General features: G+C 34.9%; 1 protein-coding gene across 1 annotated transcript in view; it reads right to left on the reverse strand.

Annotated features, from left to right (window-relative positions):
- The window catches only part of LOC129230172 (cytochrome P450 2J4-like), a 35,827-nt gene extending 20,796 nt beyond the window's left edge, over positions 1-15,031 (reverse strand). The window contains exons 1-6 of the mRNA XM_054864574.1: positions 14,787-15,031; positions 9,247-9,371; positions 7,247-7,353; positions 5,882-6,183; positions 3,367-3,485; positions 848-1,080 (exon numbers count right to left, since the gene is read on the reverse strand). Of these exons, the coding sequence (XP_054720549.1) occupies positions 848-1,080; positions 3,367-3,485; positions 5,882-6,183; positions 7,247-7,353; positions 9,247-9,371; positions 14,787-15,028 (1,128 nt within the window). The 5' untranslated portion in view covers positions 15,029-15,031. The remainder of the gene's footprint in view (positions 1-847; positions 1,081-3,366; positions 3,486-5,881; positions 6,184-7,246; positions 7,354-9,246; positions 9,372-14,786) is intronic.
- Positions 15,032-18,613: the final 3,582 nt, after the last annotated feature.

Here is an 18,613-nt window from a genome sequence, read left to right on the forward strand (position 1 = left end):
TTCGAGCCCGACTGCACTTGCTACGTCTTCACCTGGGGTTTCATTTTTTAGATTTCAAATTAGTTCTTTTGTAATAAATCTTTTAATCTAAAATTTTGCATAAAATGCCAATTCAAGGGATAAAAGATTCCCCCCACCGTTTAACATTCTATGTTGGTCAAAAGATATTTTTTTCTGAATCAGATAAAACTTATTTCAGTTTTTTCCATTAATAAGAACAGCAGATATAAGAGCTTCTATTTTAGCGAAATTTCTTGGCTGAACTCAAATCTCGAAGCGAGAGAGCAAATGTGAGAAAATTTTATTCTGAGTTAGTCCTACCAACATAAAAACCCAAAATGAAACAAAGTGCTAATAAAACAATAAATTAAATAGTTATGACAAAAAAAGTGTAATGTTGCGGACTCTACATTTGAATAAAATACTGTGAAATGGCCCATTTGTTAAATTTTGTGAAGTGCAGACGAAATACAATGTTAGGGTTACATGCACCCCACCTCTTACATACAGTCAAGAAAATCACCACTTAAGGTTAATACGCATAAACTAAGGATATAACAGAATTTAATATGAATGTTAACACTTTGTTTCTATCTTCTTCTGTTCCCCCTCTCTGTCCCCTTTTAAAAAAATCCATCCATTTAAACATTGCTTCATCTCATTTCTTAATTTCTGCGAGGCTGTCAAAGGTCCTGTTAGGCTTTTTCAAGTAAAAAATCACACAGGTAGATGAAAAACGCAACGAACTCATAAGTCTCTTCAGAAAATAAAGAACCAATAAGAAGATGTTTAACATAAATAGCAAAAACAATCAAATGACTCACAGCCTAATGGAGTTGACTGGTACTAGTGTCCTCCACCGCATAGCTTCCATGATGGTAGCATACGTGTATGGAATTGTCATCCTGTCTGCCCACCGCATGGTGCCCTCCTTGCCCATTACGTTGTCCAGTTCCTCCTGAACTCTTTTCTGCACCTCCTGGTGTTCAGCCATTGCTATCAGGATGTAGATGAGGGTTGACCTACTCGTTTCACTGCCTCCGAAGAGTAAGGCCTGCGTGTTGCCATGAAGATGCTTGTCTTGATAAGGAATGGAAAAGTGTTGGTGAGTCAGTTATAGATTTTTATGGTCATCGAGGATTAAATTAATCGGTGTTGGGGAGTCAGTTACATATTTTTGTGGTCGTCAAGGTTTAAATTAATCGGCGTTGGTGAGTCAGTTATAGATTTTTATGGTCATCGAGGATTAAATTAATCGATGTTGGCGAGTCAGTTATAGATTTTTATGGTCATTGAGGATTAAATTAATCGGTGTTGGGGAGTAAATTATAGCTTTTTATGGTCGTCGAGAAGTAAATTAATTGGTGTTGATGAGTCAGTGATAGATTTTTAAGGTCATTGAGGATTAAATTAATCGGTGTTGGGGAGTAAGTTATAGCTTTTTATGGTCGTCGAGAAGTAAATTAATTGGTGTTGATGAGTCAGTGATAGATTTTGAAGGTCATTGAGGATTAAATTAATCGGTGTTGGGTAGTCAGTTATAGCTTTTTATGGTCGTCGAGGATTAAATTACAGTAAACTCCCGATTATCCACGAGCGAATCAACAGCGGGGCGGATTATCCTCGAGTCAATCAACAATCAGGGACATGTACTTTCGTAGCAAAAAGCAAGTAGCAATAACTTTTTTTTTTTTGGTCAAAGATTTTTAATATAAACTCAGTTGTCTGTATTTTATTTATCTATTTGATTATTTGTCTATTTATTGAGCTTTCTTCATTGTACAAACACTTGTTCTTTATTGATGTTAAGCTCTGTTGTGCAAAAATACAAAACATTTAAACTGTTTGTAGAAAGTATTATGCATCAATGCAGTCAAGTTTGGACGGAAGAACAATTTTTACTTGATTAGTCTTTCATTTTAGCCTTTTTCGGCTTATCCGAGATTTTATTATCCGCGGCACTTGTGCCACCCAATTTCACGGATAATCGGGAGTTTAAATTAGTCGGTGTTGGTGAGTCAGTTATAGATTTTTATGGTCATCGAGGATTAAATTAATCGATGTTGGTGAGTTAGTTATATATTTAATTAACCGTCGAGGATTAAATTAATCGTTTTACATTCTGTACGGTACACTTTGCTCACTAAGGTGGTTCAAAAATACCTGTAAAAAAGGTTTATCCTAGATAACAGGACACCCCTCAATATTTTTAGACTTATGGATGGTAATGCACTGGAAGAATTTTAGCTTTCTATTTCAATTAAAAGAGGGTGGTCAACCCCCTCCTCCAAGCTTCATACATTTGGGGGGGGGGGTAAAAATACAATGAACTGAAAAACAATGCAACATATTATAGTATACACTAGTACCATTGTAATATGCATACCATTGCAATAAAATAATTATTTCCAAAAAAAAAAAGCTGGAAAAATTAAATGTTTTTAAATTTGTGGTGTTTTCTATGCTACGGCTAATGTTAAATTAACGGGTCATTGAGCACCCTCTTAAAATTTAAGTAAGAAGCAAAAACCTTTACAGCACTATACTATTAGTAAGTCTAAAAAAATACGGGGTATCCTGGACTCTACTGGACTGAAAAAAAAGTTTTTTTGAACCACCCTATTGCTCACCGACGACAATAGTGGTATATCTCAAAAATTTGAAAAAAATTCACTTTAAAAAGACTACATGAAAATATGATATTGGATAGTTGAGATGCTCTAATGACCCCGAGTCCTGCTTGCTCTTTGGGTAATTGAAATATCACTCAACGTACGACTTTCATCTAAGTGGATTTTCTGTAACTGAGCCCTAACGTGGAACAGAATTTGTAAAAGTGAAAAAGCGTTTTTCTGCAAACAAACTCCTGTTAAAGAAATTAGCTCCACAATGTTCACGAAAAAGAAATTAACTTTCGAAATTTTAACTTTTTTTCATGAAGTTACCCTAAACATGTGACTAAGCAAAAAATACTGCATGTCGTAAATGGGCTAAAAACACTCCTAGGTTCAATAAATCAAAGAAAATCGTGCTGTAGCATTCCATGTTAATATTCGAAACATATTGTAATGCTTTAAACGGTTATTTGAAACACCTCTATTGAATCATTCTGCTACACATTCCACGTTAATACTCGAAACATTATTGTACTTTAAACGGTTATTTGAAACACCTCTATTGAATCATTCTGCTACACATTCCACGTTAATACTCGAAACATTATTGTACTTTAAACGGTTATTTGAAACACCTCTATTGAATCATTCCGCTACACATTCCATGTTAATGCTCGAAACATTATTGTACTTTAAACGTTATTTGAAACACCTCTATTGAATCATTCCGCTACACAGGCAAAATGTTTACCTGAAAAAAAAGTTTCCTTTTTCTTTGCTTCGTTTCGTCGCATTTCGTTTATGTATTCATCGACGAATGAGTCATTTGAGCCGTCTTTCATGTTGTCCTTCATTTTTGAAATCGTCTTTCTGAAATTGGATAAATAAAACTGATAAATATTACAAGCACGTTCCGTATCAAAAATAGTGACAATTAATTATGCGAAAATATAATAGTATTTTTTAAAAAATCATTTGCAATCTATTGGAACAAATTACAGAAATAAAAGTTTAAAAACGTATTTTGAAGGAAAAAGTTATCAATACTTTTAGAAACATTACACTATTCGGTGGATACATGCCAAATTTTAAAGACTATTTAACAGTATGTTAAACTGAATATTGCATGGTACTTTGTAAGCCAAAGACGGTGGATCTACTGTAGAACAGAATGGCGATGGCAAAATCCCTCCATTTTTAATAAATCGGAAGAATGGCGACATGTACTCTAGGGTGGTTCAAAAAAAGCTAGAGTGCAGGACACATCCTTTTTTTTACACTTACTATCTAATAATATACTAATAGTATTATGCTGTAAAAGTTTTAGCTTCTTACTCAAATTTTAAGATGGAGCTCAATGACCCCTCAATTTAACATTAGCCGTAGCATAGAAAATGTCACAAATTTAGAAACATTTAATTTCCCCAGCTGTGTTTTGGTAAATAATTATTTTATTGCAATGTATGTGCATAATACTCGTGTTTATTATAATATGTAGCGTTGTTTTTTCATTTCAATGTATTTTAACCCCCCCTCCCCCATGCTTATGAAGTTTGGGGGAGGGGGTTGAGCACCCTCTTTTAGTTGAAATAGGAAGCTAAGATTCTTCCAGCATATTGCTATCCACAAGTCTAAAAATATTGAGGTGTGCCCCGGTACCTAGGAGAAACTTTTTTTTACATGTATTTTTGAATCACACTAATGTAATCATGTACACTCGTTAGAAGCAATACTTTTCAAATGTATAATCGTTTAAGCCCTTTCCTACATCTACAAAATATACAATAGACATAGAAAATGGCACTTTTAAATGTAAAAAAAGTTGATTTTTTTTAAAGCGCTTGGGATCTGAAATTACTTTTGTCAAAAATATAAAGAAGAAAAAACTATAAAACAGTGTCTTAAAGTGAGCAAAAGCACATTTTAAACGTTTTAAATAATTACACCTTTGTTTGGTGCGAACTGATACAGAAAAGCGATTCGACTACGCAGATTCACTTTTATAGACACACACGCAATCAATGGAGAAAAGCTCTCTAAATATCGCCATGTCATCTATACAGCCAAATTTATCACTAACATGGTGATATGGCGCTAAGTTAGTGACAAAAACGTGGCACCCAAAGGCTGAGCGATGTATCGCCTAAGGGCACTTGAATATTAATGAAGTCCGCATTGAAAACTAATCGTTTTATGTATAAGAGACCTGTCAAACACCAAAATTTCTAGTTTTGGGAAAACATTTATATCATCAACTGTAACTACTATTCAACAGAGATTTCAGCGCATATTTCTGAAAGAAATACCTACTCCTAAATGCGTATCACTTTCACTGTAAAACATTGCTATCATCTCAACCCTTTCAGACGGAATTTTGAAATACTTAACCAAAAGTGTTTTTATTTGGTAGACAGTGTACTATGGTAAAGAATATCTTATAGACAAATTTTCAAGTTTGTAGGTGAGTTATGACGCGTCCAATAATCCGGACATATGTTATTGAAATACATATTTCAGATAATAAGATGATGAAACATCAAACAAACTTCTTTGTAAAAAATTCTCAATTATATATTTAAAAAAAAAATTAGAAAAAAAACTCGCTTTTGCGACGAGAATCCGTTGTTGCGAAAATGAGCCAGTCCCATTCTCCCAACCCCTATTTCTTTATTTTGTCAATTCCAAAATGAAAAATTCTTGTACAGATAATAATAAGCAGACTGTAAAGAGTCAATTACAAAAAAAATCGAGTAACTTGTTCAATTAATAAATGATTAGCAGCTGTTTAAAGTTCATGTCCGGTATACCGGACGCTACGTCTGAAAGGGTTTTAATATGAGAGTAAAAATGTTTTTTTTTTCTTTTGGAATTTTATAGCTTGCTGCTTTACCAGTTCCAAAAATAAAAGATTCAACTGACGTCGCATTGTCAAAAAAAAAAAAAAAAGAAAAAGGAAAAGAATTAAGACCTTTTTGGAACACGTGAATGCATCCAAAAGGGAGGGGAGCGCGCAAATGGACACCGCACAGAGTTACTTCCTAAATTTCGTGCAAGGAATAAAACGGCTAATTCTCTTAAACTTTTGCGAACAAGCGTAGATCGAGTAAAAGCAACTGATGTTTTTAATTTCTATTTGTTTAAAAGATATTTTAAATGCCTAGTTTGAAATAGTTTACATTCATTGAGATAGTTATATTGCTGATTTTTTTTTTCTTTTTCAGTCGATCAGATAAATTGGTTACTTAGAAAACATTATAAACACTTACTTTATAAAATCGCTGAATTGTACTAGAGTTTCGTAGGTGAAAGACTGTGTTGTGAGTCCCAACTTTATCAAGAATAAGTTGAGTCTAGGAAGAAATGAATTCAGACCTAAAGCTGGTACTGAGTTGCTGATTGCGTCCACACTCCTGCTCACTAAATCGGTATCTGGGTGACCAATGGGCAAGCGTTGACCAAACATCAGAGTCATCACGTTGTTCGTAAATGTGTTAGTGAAGAACTTCCTCACATCTAGCGGTTTGGTACCATGTTCTTTAATCATTTGTACCACTTCTCTTAGTTCTTCCTAAAAAAAAATAACATTCCGCGGAAAAAAAGGTTAGTTTCTTTTTTGCTTCACTCAAATGAAAGAAAGAAACAACCGTACCAGCTTTCAAATTCATCGCTTAATTAAGCCTTAGCTGTTCATGTCTTTTTTTTTTTTTTTTTTTGCTGCGCAAATGGTGAGATTAGTTGAAATATGGGCATTCTGCCCCTGCAGGCGAAGGTTAAGGGAGCGGGAGTGGCAACTTCATCTTATCTACGGCTTCAAAAACAGGAGCCTTGCAACTCAACACCACTCGACAGATGGAAAAGCTACGTCCACTCCTTCCGCTTCCGCATGCTGGTGTGGAATACTTCTATTTTAGCTTTCGATGAGGTGGGGTGCATGCAACATCAACATAATATTTCTTGCGGTCAGGGCCGACGAGAGATTACCGTCGACTTAATCTGATTCTAGTGGCCCGGCCTTTGAAGGGACCCGGCTCAAAATCAGAGTAGTATTAAGTTAATAAGTTTTATGGTGGGAGGCGGACCCGGTAACTACACTGACAAAGGGGACACCGAGGTTCTCGGTGGCCCTGATTGCACCCCATAACATTTCGAAGATTAAGCAAGAACATTTTCTAAGAATTTTGTAATATTTATTTGCATAAATATAACTAAAACAATACCGAAAGTTACATACATATATATATAAAGCTTACAGGGGCGGATACAAGGGAAGGGTCATGGGGGTCATGACCTCCCCCCCCCCCATAAACTGTAGGCAATATTATCCATCCACTTTTTTAAAGAATTTATTTATGAGTCAAATGTAAACGGTTGCAGTAATTTTTTTAATTTACAAATCATTTTTCCAAGTAGTTATTCGAAATACTTCTTTTTACTGCTTATGAAATTAATAAGTAACGTTTATGCTAGTTAGCTGCCTTATTCCTGGCTGATTTCGTGAATTTTATTGACGCCTAAGTAGTTTCAGAGCAACTTCGTTCTCGAAACTCTATATTCTTCAACGTTCTCTCGCCAGTTAAGGGGTTGAAAGCATATCGGTATCTGTGTCAGAGAGAGAAATATCATCACTTTACCTGTACTAATTCTTCCCAACGGGTTCGTCCGAAGCCGAGATCTTTCATGGCTTTCATACTAAAACGTCTTTGCTCTCCCCATTCTGCTCCATTGACACCGCCAAATCCTGAAAGATATTATTCTCTTAGATCTGCGAAACACATCAAATTCAATTATTTTGCAGAGAGTGAATGGGAAGCTAAAAGTGTTAGCTTCTTTTTTGCCTCATTCAAATGAGAGAAAGAAATTACCATGTGAATTGTGGTGTATCGAATTTAGCAAACTTCGCTATTGTAATTGTAGTGACGTGAGTACCTCTGACGTCACTGGGGAAAACATTCTCTCAGAACAGAGGAGATCGGAACGAAGTCCAGAGTTGTGCGCATTGGCGACGCACTCTGTCTTGTATATGGTATATAGTAATATGTATATACTTAATGTAGTAATTAGAATAATAATGTCTAGTATTATGATGTCGGAATGATCAATAATCCATTACATGTCCCAGCGAGCATAGGTTCCATAAAAGAAACTATAACATCAACTCTAAAACCCATCGTTCAATTAACCTTGTAACCCCCCCCCCCATTCTGCTTCATTGGCACTGCCAAATCCTAAAAGATATTATTCTCAACCTCTGCGAACCACATCAAATTCAATAAAATTGTATTTTGCAAAGAGTGGATGGAGCTAAAAGTGTTAGTTTTTTTTTTTTTTTTTTTTTTTGCCTCACTCAGATTATGAGTGAAAGAAATTACCATATCAGCCCGCAAATCCATCGCTTAGATAACTTTTAACTGTTCAGGTCAGGTTCAGTTTTATAACACAGTAATATATTTAATTACCATTTTTTGCAAAGTTTCAAATGTATAAAATGAATACTCTTTTCTTGCCGGAGTTGTTAGCGTTAATAAAAACTTTAAAAACATGGCGATGAGAAAATCAAGAAAGAAAAAATGAATTTAAATATAGCAAAAATAAATTGAAATATAAATAAGCAGTGAATTTGAGTTCATTTAATTTCAATAGTTCAGCAGTTTTTCAATACATCATCAATTAAAAAAAAAATTGTGGATTTAAAAAGAGAAATATTGGAACTCTCTAAGTTTCTCAAAATCTACTTTTTTCAAAAATTAGGGTATTCGCTTAGCTTTTGATGCTTTCGCTTAGCACTTGTTGTTCCTGGGAGTAGCAAGTAGGATTTGCGGGTGGTAGCCCTCAGTAATCACGTAAAAATGAGCACGTTTTTTTTTCTTTCTTTCTTTTTACTTCCTTTTACAAAAAAAGTAAGTATTGTATTCGCGAAAAAATTTTAACTCAAAAATCGGCCTTAATGTCTATTTTTCTGACCCCCGAATGAATGTTAAATTTTTTTTCCGACCTGACAACACGCGTGGATATATGCCTAGGAACCTTCAGACACCAGAAATATCCATTTTGACGACCCCCGAGATAATTACCAGGAATTTTCTCGTGACGTACGTATGTATGTACAAGTGCGTATTTGTATAAGTGTGTATGTATCTCGCATAGCTCAAAAACGGTATGTCCTAGAAAGTTAAAATTTGAAACGTAGGCTCCTAGTGCGGCCTAGTTGTGCACCTTCTCTTTTGGTTGCATTCGGATGTTCCAAAGGGAGTCTTTTGCCCCTTTTTGGGGGAAATCATTGTTAATTTCGATGTAAACTCAAGTGGTGTTATAATTTGGCAGACACTTGGCGATATATCGCCAGTCTTTTGGTCGCCAAGTTTTGTCGCCAACTTGGCGACAAATTTGGCTATTTAATTTTTTTTCTTTTTTTAAATTTGGTTTCAATTTGGCCACTGTTGGTGATATTTAGAGAGTAAACAACTGAATCACATTAAAAGTGCCAATGATAGGGAAATGACATTAAATTGGAGTAAAAGGAAGTCATGTGATGCACACATCAGCTCGTTTGTAAGATATGCATATCTCATGAACCTATTAACTAAAAGGAGTGGCAATTACGTTTTTAAGATGTTTTAATTAAAACACTTACCTACTCCACTTGGTATGATGTCGAAAATACCTTCGGGTCTATTAGCTGTTTCTGACTTACTGAAAGCCTCTTTTACAGCTTCCCAGTCATTCAAAACTACTACGAGACTGTGTCCAAGATTTAAGCTGTAATTTTAAAAAGTACATCACTAACAATTTTAAAATCATAGCCAAGAATGGTTTCTAGTCTAAACCAATAAAGCCCAACAATTTTTCTAAACTTTCCAAATTTCATAAAGATCGTTAACATAAATAAGTTTAGTATTGATTAATTAAACTGAAAACTTTATATATGAAACTATAGCTTTTGAAAGAGTCACGTCACAACAAATGCAAAATGGTCATTTTCCAATATTTGTTACTGGAATATGCTCCCAATAAGTTCATGCAGATTTAAACGAAATTTTAAACTAATTTAAAATAAAATTCTAGATGGAAACGTTGTTTTAAGATTTAGGCAGAGGAGCCAAAAAAATCTCTTTTTAAACAATTATTAGAATTTTATTTGCTCACCCATATACAAAATGGCAATAGGAAAGAAATAAAAGTTCCTGATTAACATTTTAATTAATATCTCCGCTAATTAAAGTCGAACAATTACGAGATTGGTCTTATTGTTTTCTTTAGAAATTTTCGAATTGATCGGTATCTCGTTCGACTCTCGATTCACAGCGATTCTCGAGAAGATCGATCTTCAGATGGGCAGACAGACGGACGCGAACAGATTTTAATAGTATAAATACTATAAGCATTTGAAATCATAAATAAAAAGTTATATATTTTTTCAAAAATCAGAAAAGAAACCTGGCCTTTGCGACGAGAATCCTTGGTGGGAAAAATATGCCACCCTCTATCTCCCAATATGTTGTTGTTAATCCGAAAGCGAAAAAATCTTTCACACATAACAATGAGCAGAATGTAATTTGTAAACCACAAAAAATAAATAAATAAATAAACAAATAAATAAAAATAAAATAAAATAAATAAATAAAACAAATCAAGTAAATTAATCAATTACCAAACGATTAGCAGCAGTTTAAAGCTCATGTCCAGTATACCGAACGCCAGGTCTGAAGGGGTTAACAAGATAGTGTAGAGAAGACAAGTTGTTTTTCTTGCATGGATACTTCGCTGGCGAGGAAACACGTTCTACAGAACTCATTTCTTTTTAGTGACTAAATTGTGTTGAAAGGTCGCCGCAGGCGATTTCTTTCAAACATTTCACGGCCAAGAACGCGGTGGGAATGTTTTTGTCAACGTGTTGAACAACGTTTCTTTATTTGTGTTCCACGAAAAACCAGGATTCCGGGGAGAAAACTCAAGGGTTCCGCAAATTTTGATAAAAATTAGTTACTTATAGACCGATAGCAAATAAGGTTTGTGAGTAAAACTTTCAATCTTTAGTTCCCAATTAAAGGAATTGTGGATTAATTACCCATTTATTGTCAATGTACGACCGTCGACTATGTTAGTACGAGAATACGAAACTTTTTTTTTTTGAATGACATCCGATTCAACCCTTGCACAGAAATCTTTAAAAAGGCATTGTTGGAATTTTGGTGCAGTTTAAATAAGCAATTACAGTGAAATCCCGTTACAACGAACTTCAACGGAACGCCAGTTTTATTCGTTGTAACGGGAATTTCGTTGTATGGGCATACTTGTTGTAACGGTATTTCACTGCATTCTCACGAATGGTGGTGTTGGCATTTACATGCGTGAAACGAAGTTCAAGACTCATGTGTTAACCAAAAAAAGAAAGATATTGCAACAGACTCGATCTCTAATATCAAATTTATTTGCTACAGTCGAACTTGCTTATAACGAGCCCTGAGTTAACGTATCCGGATTTAGCGAGGAATTCAGAAAGATTTGGTTGGTACAAGGTTAAGTCTATGGGATCATAACTCGCTTTTAACGAGCAAATCCCGCTTAAAGCGAGAAATCTTTTCGCGATTCATAAAATTTCTTGACTTAATTCTTGAATGAAAAATAAATAGTATATAATAAAAAATCGTTTGGCGCAGTATAGCCCTCAAGGACTCTGGCGCCATAAAAATCAAATAAACCGACCAACCAACCATAAAATTTATATTAACTTCCAGCTCAACTTAACCGTTTTTGGTAAATTTTCTTTGACATTCCAAAGTTAACCAAAGTGAGTGATAAATCATAAATCCTGAGAACAAGCACTTTTTTTTTTTAATTTGTGGAGTAGAGAAAGATTTAAAAATTACATTAAATGTGTGTATGTATATTCCTCAATGAAAATGACGTAATAAAGAGACAGTCAGACAGTTCAAAGCAAAGTAACCAACTTTTTTGAAATACAGTCATTAAAAAGAAGAAAAAGAGCTGATGTGTGCCTCACATGACTTCCTTTTACTCTAATTTAATGTAATTTTCCCATTATTGGCAATATTAATGTGATTCAATAGTTTATTCCATAGACTAATAATAGAAGTAGACCGAGCTTTCTCATTCTTGCTGATAAAGAAAATTGGTTCATAGATGTATCATGTGACTAGTGGAAGGGCTTGGCGAAGACTTTGGCAGCATGGTTGCTAGATGACGGCATTATCTATAGTTTGGCACTCGACATGTATTTTAAGACAATGTGTTTTCATTAAAAAAAACTTCCAGGTGCAGAGATTGAACTGTTTTTCTTTTAGTTATGCATTATTTTGACATTAGTAATAGTTTTTGATCAGTTTTCGGTAACTTTTATTTCATTTGGAGCTGTCAGCGTTGGCGTGAACGAAATGGCGTAAACGTTTTGCGTTAACGCAAAAATGTACTAATCGGTATCTTAAATTGAAACTGTAGGTAAAAATCTTACCGTTTGCTGATTCCTCTTGGTCGCTTGCATCTTTTATTGCTTAGAGAGTTATTGAAATTGACTAAAGAAATCGCACAATGCTATCTAAACGAAAAACTCACTATATTAACAAAATATTTACAACTTAGAATAACAAATTTACAAATCGGACTCCATAAAAGATCATTCTTCCGTGTTCCATCAATTTTATTTATTTTATTTCGCGCTGGCGTTGATCGTCTGCTACGATTAACGCCCGCTGTTGCTAGGATATCCACCAGTCACATGGTTTGGTTTATGAGCAGCAAAAGGGTTGCCATAGCTCGGTCTACTCTTATTATTAGTCTATAGTTTATTCTCTAAATATCACCAACAGTGGCCAAATTGAAACTGATTTTAGAAGAAAATCGTCAACTGTCTTGGCGACCGAAATACTGGCGATATATCGCCAAGTGTCCGCCAAATTATAACACCACTTGAGTTTACACCTAAATTAACAATGGTTTCCACCAAAAAAGGTGTAAAAGACTCCCTTAGGAACATCCGAATGCAATCAAAAAGAAAGGTGCACAACTAGACCCTACTAGGAGTCTACGTACCAAATTTCACCTTTCTAGGACGTACCGTTTTTGAGTTATGTGAAATACATACGTACATACACACATACGCACATACATACGGACGTCACGAGAAAACTTGTTGTAACTAACACGGGAATCGTCATTACGGATATTTCGTGTGTCTATACGTTCTTAGACACCTATCCATGCCTGTTTGAGTAGGAAAAAAAAACCTCAATATTCATTCGGGGTTGAGTAAAATAGAAATTGAGGTCGATTTTTGAGTAAAAATCTTTTCGCGAATACAATACTTCCTTTTTTGTAAAAGGAAGTAAAAAGCAACTAAGACGGGTTTTTATGGTTTTTTTCACGAACTCTCTTTTACGAGCACTCAGTTATAACGAGCAAATATCGTGGTACTTTTGCGTTCGTTATAAGCTAGTTCGACTGTAATAAAATAAAGTACTACTCATTTCATAATTTAAACTTTAAATTTGAGTTTGAGCGAGTTTAAAGCTACTTTTTAGGAAAGTTTGTAAATGTTTGGGGTTACCTTTTTGAAGAATAATAATAATTTTCATTTTTATTGCTATTAAAGCCGACTGCCTTGTTTAGTGGTCAGAAAAGTCTGACTGCAACAGGGTTCGAATCCCGGCGTCGGGCATAGACGTATTTTCTCTCTCCTGTCTTTGTCCTTTCTTTGCGTGAATGTGTTGTTGTGCTGTGAATGGTTGCCTATCCTATGAACGGGTCCTTATGGCATGTGTGTACTGTAGAAGTCGGACTTGACACCAAATTACGGTACGGTCGGGAAAAGTGAAGCTGCGCACCCCAAATTGCCAGCCTAGCTGGCGCACGACAACAACAACATCAACATTGCAACTAAAGCACTTAAATGCTACCTTCAAGCTATAGTGCTGATGAAAATTTTGGAAATGAGCATTCAATAGGGTTCCATTTGTCAAAGAAATTAAAGGGGCAGGGAATGTAGAGATTGACGAGCTCACTGATATACGTAGGCGTCCAATTTCAAAGTCTGTTGAAAAATCGATATAGAAGAATTCTTTTAAACTTTTACACCAAGGAAATTTTTGCTATGCCACCGAAAACGCGCTGCTATTTCATATAAATTAAACACGTATATAACAATTAGAGTTATGAGAGTAAAAATAAAATCTTAACGGTAACACAGATGGCTGTTACTGAGCAACAGCCCATTCATTTTTAAAAGTAGAGAGGCTTTACCCCTCTACTTTTTAAATTCAAAATTAACAATCTAAGAAAAAACTAATGATGGATCCCTTTACGTATTTAAAGAAGGAAGAATTGACTTACTAAGTGCATATTTTAAATGTTTTTTCAATGGTATTTCATAAAAGCTACGATTTTACTTTAAATTAACCAGATGCTGTCCACTGTGGCCATTCGTCTCAAATTTTGAAAAAAGTCATTTGATCAACAACTCCGATAAAATCCGTTATACTCTAATTTTCCAAAAAAAAAAAGTCTACTTTGGGGCGTCGCTTACTTAAAAACACACGCGCGCACACATTTTCTTTAACCCCTACTTTTTTGGCGCACCAATCACCTATGTACGATAATAAATTATTATGCTCTTTTTTGCAATCATATTGTACTATTACGGAAGTATCTTTTTAGTAATGCACCTTCAGAATTAAAATATTTGGGTAAGTATTTCAAGATTAGTTACTTTTCCCACTTTTGGATTTATTTTATTTTAAATTCTAATCGCTTATTCAGGCGCGAATCGACAGGTTTTTGCCCCCCCCCCTCCCCACAGCAAAAGATCACCAAGGACCCTTCCCGCCCACTGAATTTCTCACACTGTATTGGACCGCGGCAGAGCCCAATTAAGATATCAGGGGCAGTAGGTAAATCGTTTTTTTTTTTTTTTTTTTTTTTTTGAGGTTCTTCTGTAGTCAAACCTTACAATTTTGGTCATTGGCTAGAATAGTTCTGGCCATTGGGGGCCCTAGGCGACGGCCTAGTTAGCCTATTCAGTAATCAGGCCCTGGGAAACTGGACCCTCGGTGCTGTCCCCCCCCCCCCCTGCGGGTATGTAGATCCGGGCCTGCGCTTATTGTAAATCAAAATGTACTGCATTCAAAGTTTTACTTAAATCCAAAACCAAAATCAACATACCTGAAAACAGTTCCATACTTTTTGCTCAACCTCGTAAGAGTTTCATGCGGTTTCTTTCCAAGGAAAGGAAGGTAGCCTAGATATGGTACGCCATAGGGGCCTGGAGGCAGATTCCGCTTCTTTCTCGATATGAAATAAACCAAACTTAAGAAAATTAATGCTCCCAAGAGTAAGGTCTGATATCCAAGCTTGTCAAAATCAATATATTTTAAGATAAAGTTTGAATTTCCAAGTGTATCCATGCTTCTGTAATGCTTTACACAAAAGTGGAAGATATCACATTTGAATCGGTGTGTTGTTATGAAGATAAAGTAAAGATCAAAGTTTCTTGTCAGTTTAATCAGTTGCTTCTGATAATGAAAATCTCACGATTGCTCCATTGTTGCCTCTGTTTTAAAATAACTTTTCTAAACTCCTTTACGTAATGCTTACTTCTTTCGACTGATGACGTCAACCTCATCCCCTAAAATATTCAAATAGCGTTCTTGTAAGTAATTTAAAAAAAAAAGAAAAACAGACCTAATACTTGTGGAAGGTTATGGGGAGAGGCTTATCTAGATTTTTCTTTTTTTTTTTCTTTTTGAGCAATCACTAATTGTTTATTCAGCTGACTTGACGGAAGTTGATGGTGCTCTGATTTTTCAGATTACCATAACGACGAGAATAAGCCTAGCTCGTTGCTTCAATATTTTTTTTTAAAGAGGACACATTTTCGTCGCCATGGTTACTAATCATTTGTGTTCATTCAAGGCTTAATTTAAGCAGATTTTATATAAGTGGGTGGGGGGGAGTGTAAAATTACGTATTATCAAGAAAAACATCGACATATATGAACTTAAAAAGCAAAACTTCATCTAAAAACAAAATTTCCAGCTTACTAATCCCTATCATTTGCGTTTGATAATAAATAAAAATACCATAAAGGTATAGACTAAATTTAATCTTTATGATGCGGATGCAAATTTGCCATAATAGCCAGATCTTTATTACCGCATCCTAATAACAATTTCATTTTTTATGGATAGGTCTCGCATTTCCTGATCCAGAAAATTACCAGTCATAATATGACGGGTGCGAATTTCTTCTCCATTTCCATTCCAGTCCATTCGCAGAAAAAAAAAAAACTAGTGAGGTCCTATCGCTATTCGTGATTGCGAAAAAACATAACTTGAATTCAAGACGTTAAAATTCAAATAATTTTTGTTTTCTTGAACGAAAAAATACTCATTGACTTTTCTTACGGAGTAAAATTCATTTTGGAGGAGTTAAATATACAAACACAGTAAAAGGGGAACATAACAGTGATTAATATCATAAAAAATAAATAAATAAATGAAAAAAATTCTCCAAGGATAAGATGGAAGATGGGAGGTAAAGAAAAAATAGTATCAGTTCAATATTTTAACATTTACAAATTTGGCACTTTGGCAATACTCCCTGGTTTAAGTTCTTCGCCTACACGGTGATGGACATTGGTGACACCCAGTGTATCAAGCTTCCGAAATGGAGATAAACGTTGTAGAAAATCCGCTTGTTATTATATATTTTTTTTAAATCTATTTATTCATTTATCTATGTATTTTTTATACATTTCCATTTCCAATCAAATTTTTAAAATTTCGGAGACTATCAAATCAACTTACTTTCCGGAAAATTTTATTGTTCTCGTTCGAACTTCATTTCAAGTTCTAACCAGAGCTGCGAGTTGGAGGGAAAATAACCGACCCTGGTTCCGACTCCTGCAATTTTAAAGCTTCGTACTCGAACCTCCAAATCAGCACGGCTGCAGAGCCTTTATGTTGTTTACCTTGCGCTGATACTGCTCTGACTGAAAAACAACTTTTACAGAGTTCAGTTGCTTTTACTGAGATTTCACTTAACAAGGACTTGATTATGAACGTTGAAAAATAAAATAAGAAATAACAACGTTAAATTGCACAAGATTGCAAGTTACGTGCAAAAAAAAAAAAAAAAAAAACTTAATTTGAATTTTGACATCTTGAATTCAAGTTATGTTTTTCGCAATCACGAGTGTGTGTATGTAGGCGTGTGTGTTTGTGCGTGTGGGGGGGGGGTGTATGTGTGTAGGGAGTATGTGTATGTATGTGTAGGCATGTGTGTTTGTGTCTGTGTGCAGGCATAAATGTGTGGGTACTTGTGTGTATTAGTGTTTGTGTGCGTGGGGGCGGGGTATGTGTATGTGCAGGTATGAATGTGTGGGTAGTTGTGTGTATGTATGAGTGTGTGTATGTGTTTGTGTGTGTAGTTGTGTATGTCTGCGCATGTGTCTATTATATGGATGCAACCTGGAGACGGCTTTTGCTATAGGAGCAGCATCGTGAGGAGCCGGTCGACGGTGATGTTGCGGAGGGTGGCGGTGGGAAAATAAAATGATAGGACGCCAAAACAGTCAAATGAGAACAATAAGTAATCTTGATTGCTCAAAAAAAAAAAAATGCAGAAATCTGTAAATTAGGGCAATTAAACGTTGTAATTTCTTATTCTACCTTGATTGTGAGCTTTCCCCTTCTTTTTTAGGCTACGTGCTTTGCTATGAAAGACAATTTTTACAGCTGTTCTAACACCCGACTGTCTGATGAATTGAACCAAATTTATGAACCAGAAAGATTTCGGATGCAACTTGACATAGGTAATTAATTGCATTTCGGCACGTAGCGTGAGCCCTGATGAAGTTTAAAATGGAAAAACATTATAATGTTTCACAGGATATTGAATGGTAAAAACTGCGCGTGCCTACTCTTACATTATTCAATTATGCTATTTTTGCTATGACTTGACTCTTTTTTTTTTTAATTCCCACAATAAATGAAATTTGAAAAAAGAAATTACGTATAAATATGTTCTATAAATTACATATATATATTTTTTTCAATAATATAAATTATCTGATAATTTACCGTCAAATACCTACAGTATTTTTCATGAAATGATTTTAATGAACCTGCAAGCGGACCAGGGCCTTCGAGAGGGGGGGGCAAGCCTATAAAGATAAATCCCCCCCTTAAAAAAACTATTTAGTTTGAAGGAAGTTTTTCTCCTAGATTATGATTAATAGTTAAGATTATTAGTTTTCAATCGTTGTGAATTCAGTGAAAGTGATCAGGCTCGATCACTTATACGATCAAGTATTAAAATGTCAGAGATTGGAAAGTACAAATGAACTGCTTTGAATAATTTTAATTGTTCTAGAGGCCTTGAAAATAATTTAAAAAGTTTCTGATACTGCTTGAAAAGTGCTTCAATTTTATTTCCTATCAGTTGTATAAAGTATGATTTGTCCAAAGGTTAGGCTGTTATTTTTTCATTACCTAATTTCTAAATATTTCCACCATTTCTTTTAAAGCGTATTTTAAATCTTGATCGTTTTTCAGTTAATTCAGTGTTCCGTTTGTTGGTGAGTTGATAAGGGATGATAAAAAACGAATTATACCGAGAGTCGATGTGAGGTGTGAACAAGTGACAATGTGTCATCGTTTATCCCTCGTCGCTCTTCCTCTCTGTCCATTGATTTGTCGAACCACGAGCAGTTTGTATTTTGTATTGCCGCAAGAGTGTAAAGTTTAAGAAATTTTTTGTTTTCCTTTTTTCTTTCCTCATGTTTTTTTAGTTCCTATTATCCCGTATAAGGCCTCAAAATGCAGAAATTTTTAGTGTTTTTTTCAAAAAATTTCCGGGGGGGGGGGAACCCCCGGACCCCCTAAAGTTGGAGATATTCTACCCTCAACCCAAAGGAGATCCCTGCATCACTCTCCTGATATCCCTCTTCCTCCAAAAAGGTAAAAAATCGCAAATAAATTTTAAATATT

Source organism: Uloborus diversus, chromosome 9 (genome assembly GCF_026930045.1).
Source record: "Uloborus diversus isolate 005 chromosome 9, Udiv.v.3.1, whole genome shotgun sequence".
Taxonomy (NCBI): Eukaryota; Metazoa; Arthropoda; class Arachnida; order Araneae; family Uloboridae; genus Uloborus; species Uloborus diversus.